This window comes from Anopheles gambiae, chromosome 2 (assembly GCF_943734735.2).
Source record: "Anopheles gambiae chromosome 2, idAnoGambNW_F1_1, whole genome shotgun sequence".
NCBI lineage: Eukaryota > Metazoa > Arthropoda > Insecta > Diptera > Culicidae > Anopheles > Anopheles gambiae.
In genome coordinates, this window is record NC_064601.1 from 45,276,199 (window position 1) to 45,295,412 (window position 19,214).

The 19,214-nt window shown below is 46.0% G+C and overlaps 4 protein-coding genes across 15 annotated transcripts in view; 2 read left to right on the forward strand and 2 right to left on the reverse strand.

The window, feature by feature from the left end:
- The window catches only part of LOC5667525 (uncharacterized), a 386,862-nt gene that overhangs the window by 240,512 nt on the left and 127,136 nt on the right, over positions 1-19,214 (forward strand). The window lies entirely within an intron of this gene.
- Positions 4,417-6,913, reverse strand: LOC1278749 (zinc finger protein 239). Its single transcript, XM_318374.6, has 3 exons — positions 6,636-6,913; positions 6,437-6,555; positions 4,417-6,367 (listed from the first exon to the last, which is right to left on the reverse strand). The coding sequence occupies exons 1-3, from the start codon at positions 6,900-6,902 to the stop codon at positions 5,170-5,172; spliced, it is 1,584 nt and encodes a 527-aa protein (XP_318374.6). The 5' UTR covers positions 6,903-6,913; the 3' UTR covers positions 4,417-5,169.
- On the forward strand, positions 6,928-13,122 carry LOC1278750 (histone-arginine methyltransferase CARMER). Of its 3 annotated transcripts, none has more exons than XM_061650153.1 (3): positions 6,928-7,040; positions 7,189-8,448; positions 8,543-11,385. In XM_061650153.1, the coding sequence occupies exons 2-3, from the start codon at positions 7,935-7,937 to the stop codon at positions 9,904-9,906; spliced, it is 1,878 nt and encodes a 625-aa protein (XP_061506137.1). In that variant the 5' UTR covers positions 6,928-7,040; positions 7,189-7,934; the 3' UTR covers positions 9,907-11,385. The 3 variants fall into 3 exon arrangements, with proteins under 3 accessions (XP_061506137.1, XP_061506136.1, XP_061506138.1); XM_061650152.1 differs by adding an exon at positions 11,655-13,122 and having other exon boundaries at positions 6,937-8,448; positions 8,543-9,906; XM_061650154.1 differs by adding an exon at positions 11,484-11,562 and having other exon boundaries at positions 6,937-8,448; positions 8,543-9,906.
- LOC1278751 (TBC1 domain family member 1) overlaps positions 13,460-19,214 on the reverse strand; it is a 28,350-nt gene continuing 22,595 nt past the window's right edge. For all 8 annotated transcript variants that reach the window (XM_061650146.1, XM_061650147.1, XM_061650145.1 and 5 more), the window contains 4 exons: positions 17,728-18,636; positions 17,054-17,652; positions 16,829-16,980; positions 13,460-16,742 (listed from right to left, as the gene is read on the reverse strand). In XM_061650146.1, the coding sequence (XP_061506130.1) occupies positions 15,384-16,742; positions 16,829-16,980; positions 17,054-17,652; positions 17,728-18,636 (3,019 nt within the window). In that variant the 3' untranslated portion in view covers positions 13,460-15,383. The remainder of the gene's footprint in view (positions 16,743-16,828; positions 16,981-17,053; positions 17,653-17,727; positions 18,637-19,214) is intronic.

The following is a 19,214-nucleotide window of genomic DNA, read 5'->3' on the forward strand; positions in this document are numbered from 1 at the left end:
CTCGCTCCAACCGTTTTTTTTTATCCAGCAGTGGAGAGATTTGATGAGCGCAAATGCGTGCGAAAAAGGGCGCGCGCGAGCGAGCAACCAGGCAGACGGGGGGAGCAGCGGATGAACCGAAACGTGGGTAGGGGTGGACGTTGGGAACCGGAATTCCAGTGCGCTTGTGCAGCATTTAGTATTTACAAAACGTGACCGCGAGTGTACGCTCTGTTTTTGAAGTCTTCTGTTATGTGTGCAATGCTTCTTGTTTTTGTAATATACGGTTAAATTTAGCACTAAGAATAAAAGAACCACAATTAGGTAGGCTTAGCATGAACAAAAATATAAATTTTATCGCTAAACATGCTCCAATTTGGCACCAGTGGAATGCTGTGGGAATGTAAATGACAGAAAATTACGCCACTCTCGCTTTCATCGTTTATTTTCTTCTCTCTCCTTCTCTCTCTGTCTCTCTCTCTCCCTCTCGCTCCTCTCTCTTTCTCTCGCTCTATTGATTGGGAGAGAAACGCACCATATCACATGCAACAGGTTTGTTTACTACTCCAGCGTCGTCCTGAATGAATACTACATCACTAATCACGCAATTGTGTTTCGGGTATCCTTGCCAGGAAATTGGGTCAGCTGTTTGGTTGTAAAAAGTTGTTTACCAACAGTAGTGCGGCAAGGTGTAGGCGATGATGGTACTAGCATGGAAATTGAATGCTGCGTTGGGCGTTGCTATGGACTGTTACTATGGTTTCGGTTGATGTGAGAGCGGAAGTGCAATGTACGCTTCATACGATAGGAAAGCAATTAAGGAGGCTTTCTATTCCTAATAAACGTAGAAATTTACTTAGCAAAAAGCAATAAATTTGATTATTCATTTTGGTTTGGTAAATTTTAAAACAAACTATAATGTAAAGTACTATAAACTATTCAGAACAAAATATTGAGAAGGACTGCTTCTAAGTCCTAAGTGCTCCCAAAACAGCAGATAATTTATGTAATGAAAGTAGTACTAGCAGTATGTATTACAAAGTGAATTTTAACGAATTTCATCTACAGTCAGTCCAAAAAGTATTCGTGTAGCTGAATATTTTACAGCAAAAAGCAAATTATGGCCGCAACAGGCATGGGGCGGTAAAAGTAATGAAGAGGTTTGATAAAGAGACCATCAATACACACGTATTGCTAAAAATAACCATTAAAATCGTGCAATAGCAACCAAAACACATAAAAAGCTAAAAAAAAGTCCTTTGATGGGTGCGCAAAAAGTATTCGTCTAACTAGCTTTTTAATCATTTACGCTGGCCAAGTACTACGTCAGGCGTGACTAAATTTATTATTATCAATCATCTAGTTACTTCTATCTAAACTAATGCAATTCTGTTGTTTCAATTGCACTTCAAGTGGTCAGAGAGTCACTACAGGCGGGGAAGTTAAATGAATGTAGAATGATGGCGAAAATCGTATCTTAATCCTATGCATAACCTATCCTACCCATTTTTGAAGGTTACAAAATGTGTGGGAGGCCTCGTTCCTTCATTTGATCAGCGTTTGGCCATTTTCTGATACTAATTGTATGACAAACTGCCATGTAAGCAGCCATCATTGACGGTAAATCTAACGAATGAAGCAGTTTTAATGTCCAAAAAATCAAATATTACCAAGAAATCAGTGCAATTTATGATGGCCAATAAGAACAAGAAAATATATGGGTCACATTTGGTTGATGGGTCATACTGCATTTCATTGTAGCTGGTCATGTTATGCCTTGAATGGGTGAGTTGTTACAAACATGTTTTGTTTGAATAATACCACACGCAGAAAGTGGCCAAAACTGGTCAAATCAAATCAAATAATTCAAAAAAATCATTTGAAATTAGGCTGAACTAACATATTAAATCAAGTATAACTCGTCAAGGTCATACGGCCGCCGTCTAGTATAGCGCAAACAGTCTACTAAGATGCAGCAACAAAATCTCGTTTAACGGTAACACCATGGTGTCATTATACCAGGGCTCATTGAGGAAAGGGGAGCTATAAACATGATTCAAATTGATAGGACACGAGATGAGGAAATATATTATTGCAGTTTTTAAGTACTTTGGGTGCCAGTTATGAGAAATTGTGCTTAAAAAGTACCACATGTTTCAAGACCGGTTAAGCTGGAGAACATACAGAGCATTGTCATTTGCCCGAAACACCAAACCAGCTAAAACCAAACTGATGAAAATGATTTAATAGACTGTCAATATGATATAAGATGCCAATTTTTCAATGGAACTTGGCTATGTGGCACGAAAATGCAATCTTTCTACTAGAGAATAATTAGAACAAGCTTGTAGGATGTAGGGGTCAAAATAAGCCTTTTTAAAGGTTCAAATGAGTTCTTGCGTTGTGCAAGTAGTCACCAATAGTCATAAATGCAATAAGAAACAAGATCAGTGCATTTTTTTAATTCCATAACCTTTGTTTTCTTAAGCATATTACGCCAAAAGCCTGATAGACGAATACTTTTTGCGCACCCATCAAAGGACTTTTTTTTAGCTTTTATGCGTTTTGGTTGCTATTGCACGATTTTAATGGTTATTTTTTAGCAGTATATGTGTATTGATAGTCCCTTTATCAAACCCCATGATTATTTTTACCACCCCATGCCTATTGCGACCATAATTCGCCTTTTTCTGCAAAATATTCAGCTAGTCGAATACTTTTTGGACTGACTGTATTTCATCTATTCATCTATTTTGGCACCATTCTGGTGGATTATCTGTCACTCATTGGTGCACCCTCAGCACAATAGCCATTCCATACTAATTATTGAACTTAAGTATATGCCATGGCGATGGTCATAGTAAATAAGCGTCAAACCGTCGAAGCGTCAAACCGTCGGAAAACAAATGGATCGAGGGTAACAGTTTTATAGAGAAATACATTCTGAAGTTATTGGTTCCATATTGATCCGATTTTTTTCTTTAACCTTCTTAGAGCTTCTTAAATCTAGCGGTCTAGATTTGTGTGAAATTTTCAAAAACCGAGTTTATAAACAAACGCATGCTTTTTAATTTAACTATCGAGCTATCAACTAAAAATACCAACTTAACAACGTTCAACTATTGAATTCTGACTGTATTGCCATTTTTAACAACTAGAAAAGAGGCCAGTTTCGTATTACAGCCAAACCGAAAAGCTAAGCTGAAAGCCAAGCCCATTAGTGGTACAGGCAGGTCTTGACCGACAACAGTTGTTGAGCCAAAGAAAAAGAAGAACAACTAGTTAATTTGGCCAGGTTCAAAGAACTCCTTTACCCTTCAGAATGCGCCGAAATAAATAGCCTCGCAACCCAATTAAAATGAAGTACGTATGACGACCCCTAAAGAGACCTTAAACCAAAACAAACCCCTTACTGATCCTGACACCAATATATTAGCTTTACTGTTTCAAGATCTAATACCGAACCTATACCGATCCAGGAACCAAAACTGGTCATACCGGTCTTGGAAGCGATCATGAACCCATCCCGGTCTTGGAACCCATCATGAACCTGTACCGATTCTGGAACTGAGACTGAACTTATACCGGACGTGAAACTGAGACTGATCCAACACCGGACCTCGAGCCGATTATGAACCCATACCGATCCAGAAATAGCTCACGATTCATTTATTCTCTGGAAGTTCCAGGTATTAACTGTTTCACATTCGGATTCGAAACGATACTTGAACCTAGATTTTAGATTTGTTTGGTGGTGAACACAGTTTTCTGATGTTTAATTTTCAAATGAATTAACAGTGGAGCTCCGTATATCCGGGCTCATCGGGACTCAACCTCGCCCGGATACTCGAATAACATCGATAATGAGTCAAAGTATATATTTTTTGGAAACTTATATTATGTTTTGGTAAAACCTAGCCAGTTTTTATAAACTTCATGTTTTCCAACCAGAATATTTTAAATTGGCCATGAATTATAGCTTTTTTTGTTACGAAAATGTTCTCTGATATCCGATTTTTTGTCAAATACTCTCCTCAGCACGCAATATCACCTTTGTATTAAACTGTCATTTCTCAACAGCACGGATAAACAGACAGCCGGATAAAAGGTACCCGGATAAACGACGCTCCACTGTATTTTATGTATATTAGATAGTTTCGAGACACCTAAATAAAAAATAAAATTAAAACACCAGATTGTATGGGAAATCTGATTTTCTAAAACATTGTAAAAACTAGTCTTGGATGTGGAATGCAATCAGTGAAATCGGTAAACTTGTTTTCATTGCATATAACATACAATGGACGAGTTCGACAAATGCAACTTTTCCGATATGTTTTACTCTGTAGTTGTAGTTTATCGTCGATCTTAAAACATTTTTATCTTCATTGTGATAGTTTGGTGCCATACAGAAAGATTGAAAGTTTCCCGAAATCATTAATGTTTTCGAAGCTAAATGAAATGATTTTATTTTGATTAGGAGATTGATTAAATTTTCAACAATCGACGGTGAAAATGTAAGGACTACACTACTAAGGTGCTACAGGAATCGACATTTAGCTTAGATATCTTAATGCGTTCTTTGTGGTTGTGACAGTCATGGTTTGTGAAGCGCGCTCGAAATATAAAAATGATCTCATCCTATAATAAAAATTCTTATCTTCTGAACAAAAAAGATTAAAATAACTTCACAAAAATTATATAAGAACCTAACTGAACCTATGGTACACTTTATACTAACTAGTTAAACTAGTAGCTTTTTAATTGGCACGTGCTTAATAGTATATGCGATTTTTGTAATTTTTTCAAAAAATGATTTCAAAATCTTTTCAAAATCACATACACCTACAAAGTATACCAATTAGAATGCTTTGAAATATTGAATGTATTTCGTGAATCACTGAAGCTCCTACGAATGCTAAAAAAAAGAGTAGCTTAAATTCATCTTAGGACAGTGATGTCTAACTTGTTTTGGGTCGCGGGCCAGATTACAGTTGAAAATATTCCCATGGTATTCCGATACATGCTTTCCGAATTTCCTATAGAAATCCTATAGAAAGTTGTCACTGTAGGTAGCAAATACATTAGTTCCTTCATAATGGTTACAAGATTTCACTCATTCCGTTGGATCGTGCCGCATTGTCACTGTTGACTAAAGCATATGACCATGGAACCGAACATTTCGTTCCTTCAAGATGTACTCCAAATCGTGTTCCCTTTTTTGGTTTTACACGTTTCCTTTTTATCTTTTGCATGCACACGCCTGTGCTTGGCCAGTGTGCTATGGTCCCGGAAACATTTCGAACACACCTCACACGCATACGGTTTCTCTCCGGTGTGCGTGCGGCGATGCGCTATCATCACCGATTTCTGTCGGAACCGTTTCTCGCAGATGTCACACTCGTACGCCTTTATATCATTGTGTATCGCCATATGGCGCCACAGGCTGGTGTATTGGGCAAACTTCTTGCTGCACACGGTACATCTGAACGACTGCTGCCGGGTGTGCACGTTTTCGTGGCTCTTCAGCGCGTACGAGTTCAAAAGCTTTTTATTGCAAAATCGACACCGATACCCGGTCGGATGCTGCGACTCGCTGTGATCAGTCAGTGCGGCCTGTGAGGCATACTCGGCCATACATATGGTGCAACGAAAAGCTTCAAACTCATCCAGATGGTATAAGCGGCAGTGCTGTAGCAGTTGACTATCCTGTTCGTACGAAACCGAACAGTGCGGACATTCGTACTGGATGTCGGCGAGATTCACATATTTTGTCTGTTTCCTGTCCGACGATAAGTCCTCGCCGGTTGGCAACTTCTTGCAAGAACGCTTGCTTTCCCCTTCCTCGATTGAGCAAGCATGCGATTCGTACGCTTCGTCCGTCTCAAAACACATGACGCAGCGTTCGCAGATATACATGCAGTTTGCATCACAAGTTTCTTCCTCACTGTTTGCTGCTGTAGCCGAATACAGCTGAAATTCACTGCCGCTAGAACTTTCTTCGTTGCACGCTTGTTTTTTAGCGATTTCTATATCCTCCTCATTCGCGTCGTCAGTTGTTGTGAGTTTTGTGATTTCATATACTTCCGGCGACTTTTCGGGTTCGGGTTCGCGCATTTCATCCAAGTCGCTATGTGGTGTATCCCGCTCATCTAAATCATACACTTGCCCCAGTCCGTGTAGAAGTTTAACATTTCCATCGATGTTGATCGCAAGATTCGTTTGTTCGATAGGAGACTCTACCGCTGTGTCAGTACTTTTGGTGGCCACAACAATTTGTTCCTCGGTGGTACTTTCCACCGTTGGGGTGGGTTCAGTTTTAGCAGAAACATTTGTAGACGAAGCTTGTGGGGATTGAGAATGTATTGGATCTTGGAGCACTTCAGTGCTGCAATTAAAGAAACAAGTTTGGACGGTATAGTGGTATCCGACTTTTACATTACGGCTCCATGCTTACCCAAGAATTTCTTGATATTTGCTTTCCTGGGCAATGAACTCTTCCCGGATGTCTCGCACAGTGCACACCTTTGCCACACATGCATTGCAGATTGTAGATAACATTTCGGTCGGCAGGATCTGTGTAGTGTAGCACAACAAGGGATAGATAATTCGCATCTAGGCAGCTTGCTGCATGGGGTCACCATTTCTCGTCTTACCTTGATTTGAAACAGTTCCAGCAACGCATCTCGAATCACGAAGCCCTTGTACGTATCGAACAGAGATAACATCTGTTTGAAATGTGTATTTTTCAAGCAGATTCTGCAGCAAACCGTGAGCATTTTGCCGGCTGTAGTTTCGAGCTCTGCTTTACGATAAAACTTAGCAGCGCTCCTGAGGAACAAAAAGAGGAAATTGTTTATGTTTACGCGTAAACAAACGACGCGCGTTAAATGCTGCCCATACAGCAAACAAAATACGCCCATGCAGCATAAGCGGCCCACGACAGTTTGACGAAGTTTGACAGCACACGTTGTGCAAGCGAGGTGTGTGCGTGCGATGCGAAAAACGGTCCTTCCGTGCTTGTGTGTGCGTGGCGCGTGTGTGTGTCGTTCCAGGGAATGGTAATTGAAATAATTTGAGAAAATTCTAAATTAAATTGTTCTTCCTCAAATCATTCATTACCACTGGCGGCAGGTGGCAAATGAAGTAAACGTGTTCCATTATCGGGGTGGTAAAATAATATATCCCTTTTTCCCGCTAACCCGCTAGAGTTTGCTCCCCCCGGACGTGATACCCCTGGCGGCTGGCAAGAAGAGAAAGAAGCGTTAATCTATTAACTTCAATTGACTATAGACGAGTGCCAGCAGCAGCAGCAGCGCGGCAGCATCCCTTCAAAAAGACCCTTTTCGGCCGCGCAACGCATTCGCAAATTGCATTCTGCAACGAGGGCAGCCCCGTTTTTGTAAAGCGAGTAGCAGCCGGGAAGAAAGGCCGGCGTGTGTGTTCTCTGTCGCTCGCCGTACTGCAACGCGTCGGAGTTTGTGCTGCTCGCATCGTCGGTACCGTTTTGCTGCCCGGGCTTTGTGCTCCGTGAACCCTGGTCAGGCCATTAACCTGCAAATTGGCAGAGAAAGAGACGCAACCGTGTGCTGCGATCCAGCGTGTGTGTGTATGTGTTAGTGTTTGTGCGCGTGTGTGAGTGTGTGCATTGCCGCCATCATATCGTGACCGTGACCGTGGCCATTATCGGAATCGTGCGTGTACACGGGATTCGCTTTTCCACCAGAGCGGTGCATTTTCCTCCTTTGTTTGCTGCGGAGCATCTACCGTTTTAGGTAGAGTGTGTATAGTGCGTGTTTGTGTGTGTGTGTGTATGTGAGTGTGGTGGTATTGCGTGCGCCCGGTGTGTCTTTGGTCTGTGATCTAACCATCAGCGAAGGCTTGCTCTGCAACCTGTGAAGTCAACACAACAGCTCAGCAACAAGGAGAGCTCAGCAAGAAAAAAAAGGTTCAAGATGAGTGAACAAATGGCTCGGATGCAGGGCTGCAGTGTGCTCGTGCTGGACGATAGCGACAAGCTGGTGAACAAGTACGACCACAAGGTGACGGTCGTGTGCAGCTACGATCCACAGGGTATGGCCGTGCGGTTGCTGCAGGAAGGTGCCACGCCACCCAAGCAGCTGGAGGAGTACCTGGTGAGCGGGGCGGGCACGACCCATCTCAGCCGGGGCCACACGTCACACATGCTGGTGGTCGGAGGGGAGCTGGTGCTGTTCCGGTTCGCGTCCAGGGGCGACTGTCAGCAGTTCCGCAGCCTGCTGCACAAGCTGTCCGGCAAGGTGAACTCAGTATTCAACCTCCGCACGGAGGACTCGTCCGCGTCGCAGTATTTCCAGTTCTACGGCTACCTGTCGCAGCAGCAGAACATGATGCAGGACTTTGTGCGGACCAGCACGTACCAGCGGGCGATCTACAACAATGCGCAAGACTTCCAGAACAAGATCGTGCTGGATGTGGGAGCCGGATCCGGTAAGAGACTGTGGCCGCTCTTGACGGTCAATCACTACCGCTCCGTCGCCTTGGTAATCGGATTACGAATGTTCTTTTCTGTATTTGTTTTTAGGCATTCTGTCGTTCTTTGCTGTCCAGGCCGGTGCCGCGAAGGTGTACGCGGTAGAGGCCAGCAACATGGCGCAGTACGCACAGCAGCTGGTCAGCTCGAACAATCTCACCGATCGGATAATCGTGATCGCGGGCAAGATCGAGGAGATTGACCTGCCGGAACGGGTGGACGTCATCATCTCCGAGCCGATGGGCTACATGCTGTACAACGAGCGCATGCTCGAGACGTATCTGCACGGCAAGAAGTGGCTGAAGTCGGACGGCAAGATGTATCCGTCCCGGGGCGACCTGCACGTCGCCCCGTTCACCGACGAAGCGCTCTACATGGAGCAGTATAATAAGGCTAACTTCTGGATGCAGACCGAGTTCCACGGCGTGAATCTGGTGGCGCTGCGCGACGCAGCGATGAAGGAGTACTTCCGCCAGCCGATCGTTGACACGTTCGACATACGCATCTGCATGGCGAAATCGATCCGGCACACCACGAACTTCCTAACGGCGGACGAGAAGGACCTGCACCGGATTCAGATCGACGTCGAGTTCCACATGCTGGAGACGGGCACGTGCCACGGGTTGGCGTTCTGGTTCGACGTCGAGTTTGCCGGCACCTGCTCACAGATCTGGCTGTCGACGTCGCCGACCGAGCCGCTCACGCACTGGTACCAGGTGCGCTGCCTGCTGCAGACGCCCATCTTCGTGAAGCAGGGCCAGGTACTGTCGGGCAAGGTGGTGCTGGCAGCAAACCAGCGGCAAAGCTACGACGTAGAAATCGACCTCAAGCTCGAGGGTACGATGATCAGCTCCTCGAACACGCTCGACCTAAAGAACCCCTACTTCCGGTACACTGGCGCACCGGTTGCGGCACCGCCCGGCTCCAACACCACCTCACCGAGCGAAGCGTTCTGGAGCCAGCTGGACGCACAGGGCGCACGCAATGCGGTCAACCTCGTCAACGGCATCACGGTGAACGGGCTCGGCGAGGTCGACATGTCTTCGACAATCATCAACACCAACCTGATGGCGATCGGTGGCGGTGCGAACGGTGGCGGCCCTGGCGGCCATCAGCCGAACATTCATCCGGGACTTATTTCGAGCACGGGAAGACAGCAGCAGCAGCAACAGCAGCAACATCAGCAGGCCGCAGTCGGTCCGCAGCAGCAACAGCAGCAACAATCGACTACGGCCCAGCAGCTGGCAATGACACCACCGATCGGTTGTGCGGCCACCTCCACGCAGAACGTCGCCCAGCATCAGCTGATCGGTGGCGCTATCTCACCGTCCCTGTTTACCTCTCCCGCTCAACCCATCCTCAACAGTCACCATCATCATCCGGGCCAGCCGATTCACGGCAACCAGTTCTACTAGGTAGGGAGGGGAAAAAGAGCAACGGCCCACGGGGGTTAGGCGGGAACATTCGATCAATCGTATCATTGTATTGCCACCCTGTACAGACTTTCATGGCAGAGGGTCTGTTTTTGAAACGCCAGTCAGGTTCTTTCCACCCACGGAATCGTGGCTTACGCTGTTGCTATACTGCCACGGCCAGAGCGGCACCAGCGGCCAGGCGGGGGGAAAGCAACACAAACATCCCATCAAACAACATTCTCATACACACAACGAAGTTTGCAATCATACTAGTTTAGGCTACCTTAGTGTCATGTGCCGTCACGCCGTGAATTAGAGGCATCATTCCTGATTCATAACCCGTAGCTAGAACGATGCTTGATTTAAGGGGAAATCGTGTTTGTGTTTGTGTACGATTTTAATCTGTTTAGTTTTAAGTTGTCCGTTTGTCCCTGCACAATCGTTGATGTGCTTTATATTTTTATTCAATTGCTTTTAATCCAACTGAGATTACGATCCTTTTCGTTCCGGTGAGCTGAGATAGAATCCATCGCCCAAAACCTGCATTTTGCAGGCTTGAAGCTATGCGCAAGAGAGATTCACACACACTTTAAGGCTGTCTGTAGCGTACACTTTTATTATCCACTAGCTGTACATTTGTGTTTTAATTCGTCTGTCCCCGTTAGCTTCGCAGCGGCATACGCTTATTCCGTGTTTAAATTTAACGTCGAAAAGGAAGAACACTGATTGCGCCCCACGATAGTAGTCCTGACAATTGATTCCATCCAAAATGGTGTTATTACGTGTGTTTGTGCGTGTGTATGCGTGTTCGTGTGTGTGTGCGCGTGAGGAGGCATAAAGTGGGCAGGACACCATAGATCGACCGGGATGAGCATGGCAGCTTGACACACCCAATCAGTTTCTGCTTTATCTGTGAATACGAAATACGGCATCGTTCTGGCAGATGGACATAGATTTGCATTCCAGCAAGAAATTGAACATACTTGAGGCATCGATTGTTTTGTCGAATAACTTGCTTTCAAATTATACACTGAAGATTTACGCTGCTAAATACGTTCACAAGACAAGACAAGAGCATCGGAAAGCATGCGTAATAGTTTTAGTAGTAAACTTTGCCCGAAAAAAAAAAACGCACACAGACCCACTCAGTAGTAGCATAGAGTTAGTCCGCCCGCATCCTTAATTGACAATCGCTAGACCAACTGAAATTGAGGCATTTTTAATTTAATTATAACTATTGCTACGTTTAATATTATTATTATTATGATTATTATTATTAATATTATTATCATTTAGCTTCGACTACGTTGTGCTCAAACGGGCCTAGGTTAAAAAGATAATGGGCGGCGTGAAGGTCGGTCTTAGGAGAGTACGGTTTTTTCTTCAGTATAATTCTCTTCTTCGCACGAGACACACAATAAACCAAATTCTGGCGTCGACATCTTATTCAAGCAAAATAGAGAGATTATTTTAAGTTTATACGCTTCGTTCGTTTGTTTTCTGTGTTTGTTATTATTTCTATGTGTTTCTTGCTATATGTGTTTTCATATTATTTTCGATACTCATTCCATTTTCAGTTCCATTCCAGTTTTGTAGTGTGTTTGTGCTATAGATCATCCAGCTTGCGCTTCGTATCGCTTTCGCATAAAAAAAATCGCTAAGTACATTGGGGGTTTTCATGTTGAAGCAACTGGCCTATCGGTACAAATTCGTACTAATTTATAATGTATCTATGTTTGTACTTTCAGGAATACATTCGTGCCCAGGGCAGGAGTGAGATATTTGTCTAGTCAGTAAAGACAAAGCATGGCCCTGGACAGCGATACAATCACCATGCGGCAGACAGGCATACCTTATACCACCACACCTTCATCTACGTAACTAAACCAAACTAAACCAACTCAATCGGTTAGGTCCCTGGGGAGCAGTTTGTTGTTTGAGTAGTGAGAGAAAGCGAGATTCCCAGTACCCGTCCTCATGGTGCATTATTTCCTCCCCTAAATTTTCTGCTATTTTGTATTTCTTTTTGTAAACATATTTTCATATTTTCTGTTGAATGTTTTTTTTTTATAAGCGATTCATCGAACGATTGCTTTGAATGATCTCTGTATATGTCCATCTGTCTCTCTCGAGTGTTGGATTGTGGTTAAGCCTTCAGTTCAGAACGTTTTCCCCCGCTCCAAGTAAACGAAAACACAATTTACTCAACTAAAAAATACTATATTGAGCTGCTAGGAACGTTGCATGTGTGTGTGTGTGAGAGTTTAGAGATCAGCATAAACTCTAGGAGCAGTAAGACAAGGAAAAGCGCTCTCTAGTGTTAGCAGCTTAACGAAAGCTTTCTCCTGTGTAGGAATGCGCTCAGATTTAGCAAAATAAAACATTTGCTGTGCTCGTTACGATGCAACAGAGATCTTCCAGTAAGTTAGGACTACCAATGGATAATAACCGGCAGATGTGTGTGTACGACGCCAACCGGAAACGGGGCCGAACTGCTTGATTCTTTTTTGGTTTTGTGAACCGCCACGGGGTTCGGTATCTTTGTCAGGAAGGGCGCGCATAGCGCGAAACACTTTCTTTGATACACCGCCGGAAGAGCACACTAAAAGGAAAGACTAAAAGAGACTAAAAGTAAGCAATTTTACCCCATACCGGATAGTATATCGAGAACTATTTCAATCGATAGAGTTTAAAACAACCACTAGAACTATGAGACAGAAGTGTGTTTCTATGTATGTGTGTGTGTGTAGGGCAAAGTAGTAGAATGGAACTGTGCATAATGCGGTTCCGTTGCGCGTAGAGGAAGGCGAATGGCAATGCATTGATGGAAGATTGTGTTTCTGCAGTGCAACCGGCAAATGTTTATGTTCCTTTTGGGCGCCGCTATGCGCGTTGATCTACAAGCAATCGATGAGAGTTGGCTGTAGAAGAAGCAGCAGGATTGTAGATTACCAACAGCGAAAAAGATGTTGCGCGGATGCTGCAGGCAATACAGTGCGCAACCGGGAAGGGCGTTGAGTGAGACATTAATAAAGTAAGCCAGCCATGATGCAATTACCGCACAAAACGCTTTACCGAAGGGCGGGAAGGAGGATACAGATAATGCAATAACGAAGATAACGGACGAAAGAATGGGTATTGAAGCACACCACCGATTGAGACACACATCATTTTACAATGGTTCCCCAAATACATCGTTTAACTTCATCTCCTAAACGAATGAAATGCTCGAGTATATTCTCATTGCGCCGAAGCGCCTACGATTGGCATTACATCTCTTGTTCACATCGAGTTTGATACAAAACTGCGTTCAGTACGGCTTTCTTTTTTTATGGAAAGTTTAATTTTTGCACTGCAAAACGAAAATCCAATTCACTGTACAATCGGAATTGGAATTGAAACGATGTGAAAAGGTGTAATGAAAAGCATCCACTTGCGTTCCTGGTGGCGTTTCTCAAACAACATCCGAATATCCAAATATATTTCCCAACGCCACGCAACATTTTTTTTCGGATTTTCAAACATTAAACAAAACACAAAGTGGCCATCTTCCTCCATTTAGCTATATGATGTTGGGTTTTATTTCCTTCTCGCGATTGTTTCCATATCTTAGAAGACGCCTAAATATATATATATTTGCAGGACGTGTGATGGTGTTGTACATACATCTATTTATATTTGCGAAAACTGTTTCCATCCCCTCACTCTGTCTCTCTCTCTTTGCCCTAAGTGTAACCGAATCGATTTTGATAATATATTATGTTTAGCTATTTTTCCACTTTTTTAGCTTTCCAACCAAAATGGAAGAAACTAAAACAGCTTAAAAGAACCTTTAAACCTAGTGTATAACAACTAAAAGCAAACAACTCAACAATAACGCAATTACACTACCCAAACAATCAAACAAACAATAAAATGAATCGAGGCAAGAAGGATTTGTAGTATAGCTTTCACCTTTTCTAAACGATATATTTACAACGAATGGGTTTGGAAAGCAATGTAAAAAGGCTTGATCAAATATAGCTACAAAACGCACGAAGGCCTATTCCAACGAGGAGCGAGCGAGAAAACCCGCACAGTGGAAAATAATATCGAATAAAATATCCAATATGCGAACCCAGCTGGCAATATACGCGATTATACGCCGGATTATTGCGCTTTAGCAAGCATCAGCATGTTTCTCTGTTCTCCTTCTTAATCTGGTTGCGTGCGTGCCGAAGCTTAGGTGTGTTGCACGGTTAGCTTTAATAATACAACTGTTGGGGTAAAGGTGTGTTTTCCTTTTTTCCCTCCTCATTCCTTCGCTTCCTACCAAACTGTGAGCCGGGATTAACCTTTGGTGTTTTTTTTTTGGTAATTAATTGCCTTTCCTCGATTTCCTGCCTGTCACTAAGCGAGAAAGCGTACTAAAGGAGCCTGCTCGGGAGTGCTCGGGAGAAGCCAATTTTAAAGTCCGATTATCAAAATATAAACAACAATCACTACTACTGTTGCTGATCTGCTAAACTGCTTTGCGTGCGATCTAACCGCGTTTCCGCCTATATCTCTTCGGTGAGCTCTTTCCATTCGCGACTGCGCGAACCCTTTTCTTAAGTACATAGATGCTTCTCCACCGGCAGCTTACCATCCCAATGTACCAATGTTGAATACTACAGCTGCTAGTAGCTCTAGCGAAAAAGTATAGCATATTTGAAAAAATAATAACAATCGGGTAGCTTGTTGTAAAAGCCGCACTAGAAATTCCGCTACAAACTACTGTTTCACACTCACAAATTGTACGAAGCATTTTGCTGGCGTTGGGTTTGGTTGCTGAGTTTTGTAGTGTTCTTGTTGTTCTCTTCTTTTTCTCTTTTTGCAAAAGCGTGATCAATATTGATAATGGTTAGAGGTCCTTTCTCCGCGTTTGAATGTAAACAGTATTGCTACTCTCCGCTAGATGGCGACAGCGTCCATGTCGTCCTGCGGGGAAAGAGCAAACAACGGCAGGCGACAATGAACCGCGTGGCGGTGTGGTGTCGTTTGTTAGAAAGCAGAGGGAGGAAATTATATATTTTTGAAATCTCCAAGACCCTTCCACTTTTCCCTCACCCACAATAAAGAACGAACATTGACACAACACACTGAATTACGAAGGAGAATTTGCATGCTAAATAGACGCACACCCGGGAGAGGCTCTCCAGCCAGGGAGTAAGCCGTCCCGGGAGAGATTTTTTTGTTTGTAAATCACTATTGTGAGATTGATTAAGGTTTTTTGTTTTTGGTTCGCGTTGTGCCGAAATAGTCGAAACAGTGCTAGCGGTGTTGTCCAAGCAACATCCCCGAAAGGTGGAAGAACGTAGATGTTGAACACATCCGTTGCACCTCTTGTTGTTTTTTTTAGCATGGGTTTTATAGGCGTACGGGAAGCGAATACCTTGTCCTTCTCATTACACTTTTTCTACGTGCTGGCACGTGCCCGGGCTTGCCGCGCGAGGCTGTTAACTTCGATCCGTGGCGACCTGTGGTCGCGGTTCGGTGGCGGTTTCGCTGACGATCAGCGAGACGGAACCATGCCGCGACTGGGAGCGTGGTTTAAGCGACTTGAGCTGTGTCGTACCGTTGTACTGTACGGCCACGTCACCGCAGCTGCTCAGCGGATGGTTCTCGAACGACGGTACCAACGGTCGACTTTCCGCCACCATCGGTGTGGTGGACGGTGCGTGCAGCTGCGGGCTGATCGGTGTCGCTATGCCACTGTCGTCATTGTTGCTTCCCAATCCCTTCAGGCTGGTAGAAGAGGGTAAACTCATGCCGCTCGCTACACTTCCGGCACTGCCGTGCTCGGGGCTGGTGTTACACTCGTCCAGCTTGTGCAGCCACAGGCTGGCCCGCTGTTGGCGGATCTGGGTAAACGAGTTCTGAAAGTAGGGTTGCTTTTTCTTCGTCGGCGTTCCGGGTCCGTCCGGTTCGGTTGCCTCTTCCAGCACGTTCAGTGCCAGCCCCAGGTTGCTGTTGAACGAAATCGACTTGCCGATCTTGCGATCGACAAAGATCGGCGAGCGTTTCTTTTGCTGCTGCTGCTGGTGTTGCTGCAGCTGAAGGTCTTGGACCTGCTGCACGATGCGGCACACGTCGCTCGGTAGCACCGCATCCGTCGACTGCTCGATGTACCGCACCAGCGTGTGGACGGTGTTTTCCAGCGTCTGGACCTGCGTCTGGAGCGACTGGATCTGGTCCTGCTGCACCAGGCGCGTCTTCTCGAGCTGCAGCAGGTTGGACTGTGCGTACTGGAGCTGCGTGTCGAGCTGCTGGTGCTCCTCCTTCAGTCGGTTGTAGCTTTCCTGGTAGTGGTTCTGGCACGTTATCTCCTCCTGCATCACATTATATTCGACCTGGGATACGATCAGCTGACGCGAGAAATCTGACCGGAACACATTCCGAAAAACCTTCTCCATCACGTCGGCATCGATCTTCGGGATGACGGTCTTCAGGTAGCTCATGATGTCCTCGAAGTTGTCGCGCTGCAGCAGCTCCTCCTTGTGCACCTCCAGCAGCGCGATCGCGCACCGGAAGAACACGTCGAACGAGTCGAGAAAGATCAGATCGAACACGCGCACGACAAAGCCGAGCGGAAAGTGTGAGCTAAACACGGTCAGTATCCACGGCGCCGCGTACAGCGTGGGCGAAATGTCGTGCTGATTGAACCACTGGAACAGCTCCGGTATGTGGTCCTTCAGCAGGCGCTCCAGCTGGTAGAGCTGCAGCTGGAATTGCCTCATGTCCGGCAGATATTTGGCACGCAGCTGCCGCCGGAACATGAGATGCTTGAGCAGTTCAAATGCATCGGCTTCTTCGAGCTGAGGGTTGTGTGCAGGAAAGAAAGAAGTGGATTAGAGGGGAGTGACGAGATCGCTCCAAAGCTCAACATGAACGGGCAACTCACGTGCAGCAACAGGACGGCACAGATGAAGCCTAGCCCTTGACAGTAGCCCAGCTCCGGATCGAGAATGGAGTACGCCTTCAGCAGATTAAACAGCGAAAGTTGTCCCACGCCCAGTGCATCCTTGTAGTACTTATGATCCGGGAATGTGCGTCCTGCAAGAAGAAGGCAAGAATACATTACAGACGTGGTCCTTCATTCCAGCAACACCAACGCCAAGGCACCAACCTAAATCGATGAAGATTGCGTGCTGGTGCTCGGTCAGACTCTTCAGCAACACGTGGTACGGTGTGTTAAAGTTCGGGAAGTTGGTCGTATCGATCGGGTCCGGATGGTGGAGCCCGTGCTGCTCCGCCAGATACATCCAGATTTCGCCCCGCCGAGACCGCGGCACGCCGTTCCGCATCGCCTGATACAGCACGGCCTGGTTGGTGGGTGTCGCCGTCCCCGCAGCAGTGCCACTGTCCAGCAGTGTATCCCACTGCTCGGCCGACCGCTTGTCGCACACCGCAATCTCGTCGTACTCCAGCTTTACGCGCCGCATCTCGTTCGATTTAATTTCGTTCTGGCGTGCCTGCAGATGGGCGTTCTCCTTTTCCATGCGGCTCAGTATGATGGTTTGCTTGATGCCCACACGCCAAAGCTCGCGCAGCTCTTCCCGGGTACGCTTCTTGGCCGGGGCACCACCGACGGCGCGCAACGGCGACATGTACTCGTCCGGGCCGTTGCGCATGTTCTTCGATGGTGTTACCACGCGGTGCAGCATCGCCTGACGCCAGGACCCGGCATGGCCCTGATCTCGCGGGCTGTTGCCCACCTTGATGAAGCTGAGATGGAGAAGTAGAAATTAGTGAACATTGATTCGACCCTTCGCGTCCCTTCTAAAAACACTCTTCACTTACATATCCATCATGGGTGACTTGAGCGGTGGAGCGGTTCCATTGCCCAGGTCTGAGTTTTTGCGTCCCATTCCCGGGCTAGATCCGATCGTGGATGATCGGGCACGCGTAACTGGTTCAAAATTGCCCTCCTTCAGCTCACCGGCCGAGTTCGAGTCCTTCAGACTACCTGCCACATAGTCGTCCCGGCTCGTGCGCCGCTTCAGCAGATGATCGAACGAGCTGGTGAGCGATCGCTTTGCCTTCATGAAGATACCGCTGCCGCCCAGATATTGGTTCAAAAACTCCGTCCGATGCTCGACCGTATCGTGCACGTGGCGCTGCTGCTTCGACTCGCAGTGAGCTCGCAGCAGCATCATCAGGAATTGGTTCTGCTCTCCCAGGCTGCTGCCGGCGGCCTCTTCCGCACCGTGATACTTCTCGTTCAACGACCGCTGCTCGTCCTCCGTGAGCGTTGTCTCGATGCGCTTGAATATCGTGCTCTGCGTCTTCTTGTCACTCAGCCCCTCGGTGTCGGTGCACAGCTTGTGGTACCAGAGCATTGGACAGTGCTCGCAGGAAAATATCTGCGCCGCGGGCTTGTGCTTTTGCGACTGCTCCGAGCAGGCGGTGAAGGCCAGCGAAATCGCCGTCACGATATCGTCCGCCACCTGTTCCGACTGGCACTTGAACACGTACCCGATGTAGCCGTCGTTGTTCACGTCGCGACAGATGATCCCGAAGTGGTCGGCATTCTTCTGCCCATGCACGCAGCTGGCCACGTCGCGGAACGCTTTGTGCAGCAGCACCTGCTTACGATCGGGGCTGATCAGACGCAGATCGGACTGTCCGATGAGGAACACCATCGTACGGTTCTGCTCGACCACCGGTATGGATCCGATCGAGGCGGACCGATCGCGACGCATCGGTGCACTGGTTGGAGAGTGGGTGGGATAATTTAGGAAGGTTATTACAATGGGCTAGAGAGAGTGTTCGTTCTATGGCCAGATTGAAGCTAAATTAACATGCTAATGTTTGAAAATGGTGTACGAGATGAGACGGAAAGTCTTGTTGTTGCTTACACAGTTAAACAAAAATAAAAAGATCGAAATTGCGAAAAGCGTTAAGAACTCATTCACTACACAACGAGTCTATCCACTAAGCACACTAAGGAATAGCTAAAGACACACAACAACTAAACAGAACAACCAGAAAATGGGAAATGTATGTATCAGCGAAATGATTTAGCAACGCATGAAACAGTTTAGTTTTGTGACGAACATCGTTAACAAATCGAGGTAAATCATAAGAAGACAATGTACGTTCTTCTAACAGAACTGGTAATCGGCAGCACTAGAAGCAGATTTTTACAGCATCCCTTTGCTGGTGGTGGAACCGTTCGACCCTCTCCCGCGAGGGTCACATGCAACGAAAGCACCGAAGCGACTGAAACTAATCGAACTCAAACAGCTAATATCCATACTAAACGGATGCAACCAAAGGTTACCGCA